The sequence below is a fragment of the Monopterus albus genome, unplaced genomic scaffold, assembly GCF_001952655.1.
Source record: "Monopterus albus unplaced genomic scaffold, M_albus_1.0 scaffold92.1, whole genome shotgun sequence".
Taxonomy (NCBI): Eukaryota; Metazoa; Chordata; class Actinopteri; order Synbranchiformes; family Synbranchidae; genus Monopterus; species Monopterus albus.
This window is the reverse complement of record NW_018127972.1, coordinates 3797317-3805317: the sequence shown is the minus strand read 5'-3', so window position 1 is coordinate 3805317 and position 8001 is coordinate 3797317. Positions and strand designations below refer to the sequence as shown.

The 8001-nt window shown below is 39.2% G+C and overlaps 1 protein-coding gene across 2 annotated transcripts in view; it reads left to right on the top strand.

The window, feature by feature from the left end:
- The window catches only part of arhgef39 (Rho guanine nucleotide exchange factor (GEF) 39), a 65384-nt gene extending 58570 nt beyond the window's left edge, over nucleotides 1-6814 (top strand). The window contains exons 10-12 of one of the 2 annotated variants that reach the window (XM_020608169.1): nucleotides 2643-2775; nucleotides 3277-3374; nucleotides 4496-6814. In XM_020608169.1, the coding sequence (XP_020463825.1) occupies nucleotides 2643-2775; nucleotides 3277-3374; nucleotides 4496-4532 (268 nt within the window). In that variant the 3' untranslated portion in view covers nucleotides 4533-6814. Of the gene's footprint in view, nucleotides 1-2642; nucleotides 2776-3276; nucleotides 3375-4492 lie in introns of both variants that reach the window. The other variant, XM_020608168.1, reaches the window with a different exon arrangement.
- The last annotated feature ends 1187 nt before the right edge of the window (nucleotides 6815-8001 follow it).

The following is an 8001-nucleotide window of genomic DNA, read 5'->3' as shown; positions in this document are numbered from 1 at the left end:
ATTATTTGAATTTTTGCTTTTGTTTTCGTGATACATGGTCTATATTCATTGTCTGTATTTTGGGGTATTTAGTTATTGGATAGGGCGACACAGCGGCGCAGTGCTTAACGCTGTTGCTTCACAGCAAGGAGGTTCCGGGCCGACCCGTGTGTGTGGTTGTTTGTCTACATGTCAGCCTTGTGATAGACTGGCGACTTGTCCAGGGTGTACCCCGCCTCTCGCCCAGTGTCAGCTGGGATTGGCACCAGCCTCCATGACCCTATTCAGGAATAAGCGTTATAGATAATGGATGAATATTGGATATGTTGTCTCTTATTATCTAATGAAAAGCATAGAGCTCTGGCTTTACCTGTATGTGGCAATAATAGATTCTGGGAGCAGTATGTAGTGTATAGAGACTGCTTGACTGTCCTAACAAGGTATAGAATGACTCTTAATAAAATGTTTACACCAGCTGAAACTGTACCTCGGGCCTGTCTGTCTCTCAGACAGCCTCTTAGCATTGATCAGCCAGACCTCTGTAACTCCACTCCCAGCCTGCCTGGCCCCAGTTCCCTGGAGGAGGTTCTGAATCAGCCCCACTCTTTGGAGGGGCAGGCTATGCCAAAGGCCCAGACCCTGGCATGCCTAGCCAGGCTTATTAGTTTATCACTTTGTCAGAGAGGAGAGAGAGAAGTCTGTCAAAGAGCTTAGACCACCCACCAGATGGGGGCCAAGGCTGCAGGCTGACAGCTTTAAACTCCAGGGAGGGTAATTAGCAATAGTGGATGGCTGAGAAGAGGACAGGCTGAGAGGACCAGGGGTTAGCACCACTCATACCACCAGGGAAGAGTGCAGTGCTGAAGTGTGTTTCCGCACATAGCAGAATTATTGATTTAACAAAAACTACACACTACCAGAACTGACATGTCTGAATCTATCGCATGTTACCCTCAATAATTATTAGATATTTGTTTTCTGTGGTTAAGTCTTGTATGAGATTGGTAGGCATTGTTTCTATGTATTCATTGTTTTTGCTGGTAAAATGCACACACGACACACACATTCACCCACCTGTGCTTCACATTACTATCAGCTCGGTTTTTTGTGTGACCACAAAGGTTTTCACTCTTTAACTCTGGGTTGTAGTCTTTTTTGTGCAATGTTCCTTTCATTAAACAAATATTATATATTTATACACACACGCACATACAGCACTCTTAGCTAAGGGACTTAATTAGTGTGTAGATCAATACTTGGCGACACTAAGCAGTTGGTAAGGTAGGCTAAGGCCTGACCATCAGGGACATAGCGAAGGGAAGAGACAGTTTAACTCCTACTTATTTTTTTTATCAGAATGTTGATTAGTTCTTGTTCTGGGAGATTCCTGTGGTCTGGTCTCAGGTCCTGCAACCGCTGGGCACTGGTGTTATGTGTTTTCTCTTCCTCCTGCATGCTCTTCCAGTACTGTTTGGTGGCTCTGCTCTGACTGTGTTGTTGCACTGTAGCTTGGATGGTTGTTTGGAGAACAGGACATTTACCCTTTTAGCCTCTGTCTCTGTGGTGTATCTCTTTAGCCTTGCTGCAAGTACTGTGAGCCTTTGTTTAGCAGTCTCCGGGGCCTCAGATGGTGCTAGTCCCTTGCATTTTTTCCAGTAGCCTTTTCTTATTCTTTATCTTCACACCTTTCTGTAGTTCTACCAGCTTACTAACTTATCTCCAAGTGGTCTTGATCTTAGCTTTCAGCCTCATTTTCCAGGGGGGGTATGTGCTACTCTTCTTCTTGATCATGTAGCCAAGCATCTCTTATAGTAGCTACACTATATACCAGTTCACTGGTCTGAGTTATGGTGGTAATAGGAATTGTCATGTTGGTATCTGCTAACATACTATCTGATGACACATTCCCACTGAGTCTTTGTAATCGGGCTCAGACATGAACTGTAGCCAGTTTATCCATTATTCTGTGCTTCATATCAGCAGCTGTGCCCTCTAGTGGAGGGGATGAGGTGGATGAGGATCGGGCCTCTACTGTTAGTTGTACATCCAGTTGTGCTTCCTAGTCTTCTTCTGCCTGGGTTGTAATGTGTAGTTGCTTGATCTCGAGCTGCGATAGTAGCTTCCCCTTTACTATGTTGAAGCGCTGGGGAACTAGTTATTTCTCACTTAGTGTGGATGTTGGTCTTCTAAACATCCATAGTTCCCTCATATGTTTCATATATCCCCTTTCATTGGGTCTGCTATTGTATTAGAAGTTCATCAGATCCCAATTCTTATCTCTTGTCCATGAATGGTTTGTTCCAGTAGCCCACTTATTGTCAGATTGTCCTGGTTCCCCAAAATATGATGCAGACCTTGCTGATCTTACTCTCTCTGTGTAGAAGACTGCCACATCTGTGCCCCGGCACACAATGTTTCAGACACAGTCTGATAAAAGCTTCTTCATGGCTGGCTGTTAAAACTTTTTAGTCACAGTTTGGAAAACGCTTCATATAACCTTTGTGAGGTGACAGGTGGGCCAATTTACGGATCATACCTTGACAACACAGGGTAGAGAGGCTGTTATATTTCACTAGCTGTGTTGCAAAACAATGACCACAGCAGAAACATTGTAGCCTAGCAGAGATGAACCTGATTAGTTCATAACTGTGTTGTCTTTACAGGAGACTGCAGTCTAAACAGACAGTAGTCCTTCAAAGAGATGAGTTACGTCGGAGACCCCTCCGCTCAGCCGCTGAGAGCTACAACACACCAAGCAGCAGCACCAGCAACAACCCCAGTAGGAAGAGAAACATGGTGAGTTATACAAACACAGTGATACAGCACTTTGAGTTTTTATATATGATGAAATACAATACCTTATCTATCTGTCAGTAATGTGCACCTTTGACAAAGTATGGACTGATGTTTATGGTTATTTCTACAACAAATAAAGCTGCACTAACAAATGTTTTTATATTAATGGATGAAATTATGTGTAGAGAGAAAGGTGCACCAGTCCGGATCTAGCATCATTTGGACATACAGTATGTGACTATTTTCAGTGCCAGACTCAAATTTGACTCCACCACAACCATTTAGTCCTGATGAAGCTGATGAGCTGAGTTTTTGAGTGTTCCACTTTTAGTAGATAACTGAAAGTATTCATTTTCAAACTTTGGAATTTTGATGGCTGCTTATTTAGTCATTAATAATTTACATTGCAGAAAAATATATCAAATTTGATACCAAGTTTTTAAAAACTTTAATATCAATCACAGAAACAAGCTGATTTGCTGTCTCTGGCCCTCTCTTCAGACGAGTGTTGAGACCAGTCAGCATGATCAGAAGCATCTGACTGAGTGTGAGCGCAGTGCCCCCAAGAGGATGAAGCAGCCAGACACTCCAGAGCAGAGGTAGGATCATTTTAGTTCATTGGTTTTACTCAGGGGTCAGCAACCTTTACTATCTTAAGAGCAACTTTCGGCCAGAAAAAAAATAAATCTGCTTGGAGCCGCAAAAACTATTGGAGCCCTTTCCATGCAGGTACCACGGTCTATTGGCTAAACAGCCAATCAACAGTACAAATAGGACTAAATGAGCATTCTTACGTGTTTTACCAGAAGGCGACTGCCCCATCAGGTCTCGGGGCTAGGATAAGGTTAGATTCACATTAAGTTACTAAGAGGAACAGCTTGACGAGGCAATACACTTTGACACTGACAAAAAGGGCTCATGAAGCTTCTGTTTGAGGTCAGGAGTGAAGTGGACTATTGCTCCGCTGGGCAGTGACCACTTATGAAGCTAGCTAACTGCTACCCTGCTGTGTACTTGAAATGATCTGCAGTCACTTCTCCGACCTGTTTTACGATGATCATCCAACATCTTTAGTGGTGTGTCACAGGACCTTTGAGAGTGGTTAACCTGTGTTAAGTAAACAATTAAGTAGTGTTAATTAAGTAACGTTAACGTCGAGGGGTACCATGTGTTGAATGTTTGTTTCTAGGTTAATCCTCAGGACCACATTATATATTGTCTGTGCACAGGACAGTATGTCTTTCATTTGCTGAAGGAAGAAAGTTTCTCTGTGCTTACCTTAAATCTTAGTTTAATACATCTATGAGACAAGCTTGTGACATCACAGCTTGTTCGGAGCCAAGTGTGATCCTGTATGCAATTTGGACACATGTCATGTACACTAAGATTCAGTTTCCCAGAGAACAAATAAGCATCTTGTGTCCATCATTAAAACATAATAAAATGATCACTATATTCAAAGATTCTGGATTTCAGTGAGAGATAATGTGTGGACATTTTTGATGCAGTAGTTGTGGAAAAAACAAACACTATTCATTGAAACATTACTCAAAAAAATAAATAACATATATAAAGTATATCTTGAAGATATCTATAAAGAGACTATAAAGGGAGTTTCTGACAGCAGCAAATATTTGGAGATATTTTTGACTGTCCCACGGTAATACGGTTTGTTTCTAATTGAATATGATTTGAAATCCTTTATTTGTGTGTCCAGCAGTGCGGAGACATCCACTTCTGGCTGTGTGATCCTCTAATGGATTTGTTCTTGAGATGTAAGAGGATGGTCAGTTCTGCATGGGCTGTCTGAGAGTTTCACTTCAGACTGACCTTTGTGTTTGACTCAGTTTTGCCAAACGTAACTCTCTCGCACTGTTAAAAAACTTTTTTTTTTTTTTACTTTGCTTATTAATATTTCAACATAAAGTCAAGAGCAGTTTGCTTTAGTATATAAGCACCTTCAGCTTCTGCTGTACTGTATATAGTATAATATTGTCTTGATGTGCTGCTTTAATAACCAAATATTTGATGAATGTTGCTGCTGCTGGTCTCTAACTACTTATAAACCAACACAAGGACAGAGCAATGTATTCATGAGGTCACTCCTCATGAATACATTTTATTAGTTATTTATTTTTGCCCCCAGTCTATAACTAAGTACACGGCTGCAATAGTTTTTTTTTATTCAGTAGGAATTTTACATTGCATTTACAGGCACACTTGAAATAAATATGGTTGGATGCTAAAATAAAGTACACGTAAATCAGAAAGGTCAAACAGCATAATCGTCCTCATACAAAAGGAAAATAAATCTAGTTAGATGCCTTCACCATGGTGCTGATGAAGGCCTCTCATTAAAGGATATTTATCATTATACCTGTAGACTCGAGTTCCTTAGATTTTTTTTTCTTTTGTATGCAGTCAGAGAACCACTGTCTACTGAGTGTGATTATTATTATTATTTTTTTTATACATTAAAAATATTTTTACCTTTTGTTCACTAAGCAAACACACTCAATAAAATTTCCCCTCGTTTTTTAAATGGCATAATATCCAGTTTATTACAGGTGGACCTCGGTGGTTAGTCTAGGTCCCATAACAGGAGCATTGATACCTCTGATTCTGTCTGATCACATCTTTGAAAGAGGAGTGATTCTGGATTTCACCTGCCTTCAGTCTTTACTTACTGGATGAAACAGAAAGCTTTGTGCAGCGCTGTTTGCCTCATTTTCTTTACGAGCAGTCGCACAGTCATGTTACATTGATATCATGTCCAATTTACTTCTTAGATTCAGTCTTGCAACATTTGAGTGGTAATTATGAATGAAACTCAAATTGGTCACTCCTAAGTAAATAAATAGACATTAAATATGATATATCATGAAGAATAACCTTATTATATTTTAGAATCTTTTTTCCTTTTTCATTTTATTGTAGTGTAGTTTTACCCCCAAAAAGAAAAAATAACCTATATCCACACATCCCTTTCCAAGACTGTTTTCCCTCTGATTCCTATATTTTGTCATGTCTGCTGTCAGGACAGTTGTTTAATGCTAATACCCACAGCCTCATCATTCAATCACTAAGTGTCAGTCAGAAAATGATATTTTAACATAAGCTGACATTTGAAGTAACAATGACTATGAAATGAAAACTACAATATAACTATGAATCAAGAAACTATTTCACAGTGGGTTCAGTGTTATTAAATGTCTTACTCCAAAATGTATTGGTTAATGAAACCTTTTCACTGTATTAATTTTTGTCATTAGTTTTGTAATGTCTTAATTGTTTATTTAGTAGTGACCACTATAGTCTTCCTTGTTTCCTATGAATGCACTTTTTCAGCTCAGTGCACATGGATGTTTCATGGCAGCCAAAGTCCAACATTTAAGAACCAGGGTTTTTATTTTTATGTTTTTTAATTACAGCAACAAAACAACACCATACAGCTGCAGCACACTGTAGATTACTGTTCATTCAGTGTACACTCATTACAACACTGCAAATCCCTATCTGGGTTTATCCAACAATTTTTTTTCATGCTGCTGTCTATCCCACGGACTGAACACATCAGCGCTGCTGACTTGACCAAATACTCTGCAGGTGACCTTTATTGTCTGCTCTTCTCCAGACTTGATCAGACAGCTTTTCTGCCTCACTCAAATGTACACTTCTTAGAATGTCTGATAGGATTGTTTTCCTGCCAGATATACAGTAGTTATTAGTAGTTTTTACATGTGAATTTACTGTGGTGGAGTGTCTTCATTGTGCCATAATATTTTATTACATCATATCCTTTAACAGTGAGTATATTGTTTAATCATATCCTTTATCAACAAATCAGTATATTTACTTCATGTATTTGACCGACACTATTTTATATTATTATACTTAATGTTTATTTACAGATCATTTTTAACATCCTATTTTTACACCTTTTTTTGCTAAGACACTATGCAAATCGATTACACTGGCTACAAATCATAAATGGAGATGTACACTGTAAACAATGGTAATTTTCCAATAAAACTCAAAAAAACACAGTCTTGTGCTTTTCTGTCATTTATTCTGCTGCAATTTATCACAGTTTCTTGACAATGTAGGATCAAATAGATTCAATGAAGTCCACACACATTTGTCATGTTTACTCACTCAAAATGATTTGACCTTAGTCTAAAGGGCAGCTTCATATCTTTACAACCGGCTTAAAGCAGTAGTCACATATGGCCCATACTGAGACAGATTTTGGTTCTAGGGTACAGTTTAAAAGAACAGTTATCATGAATGAGTCAAGAGAGTGAAGAAAGCCAACCCGCCTGACAGTAGAAAAATCAGTTCCACATCTTAAACATTGATTCACAGACCTGAAGGCATTTATTACATTGCATCATTAATGAAATCACAACTCTGCTTTTCTCTGATTAGTAGTCCTTCTGCAGTAGTTGGCCAGGTTAATGCTGATGAAGACATTTTAAATATTCAGCATTTCTATACATGGACTGCAGAGCTGAGAGAGGTTTCTATTTTGGAAGATGGATGATGTGTGGTCATTTCAGCTGTAGAGTCCACATTCCATGAAACTCATCACACTGATCAGACTACCATCAGATTTCTGAGTGCTTGGGTACTGCTTGTTTTCAAACTGCAATACTGCTTTGTTTACACAAGATGGAGGCAAAGACAGCTCCACCATGCCTGTGGCAACAAGTGGGTGCTTCTCATTACCTTATTTCCATGTCTCCTCACTCCTCTGGTGACCTGGATATTGTTTCTGGCTTGCAAGGATCAAGGAGAGAGGAGGCTGCCTAGAGGAGACATAAGCTAGAACACAAAAGTCTTATATCAAACCTACACACTCCTGTATTTGAAATCTGTGAGTGACTGGACACTGCAACTGATCAGACTGATGTTATTACATCACCCCAGTTTTATACTGAGAAAAATACATGTACTGTACCAGATTCAGCAGTAAGGACATGTGAATTAAATATCAGTTTCTATCAGGTAAAAAAAAAAAGATTCCTGTGTCAGGCAGAAACAAATATTCTGACTGGATAGTTACATAATTTCCACCTTTTCCCTAAAACGAGTTTTCACCTAGTGGTCCGTGGCCCACTGGTGGTCTGTGAAGGCACTGCAGGTGGTCTGTGACCATGCATTCAATAATGTAATTTGACTATGGGAATCAATTTTTTAAAACACAATTCCATGTATTAATAATTG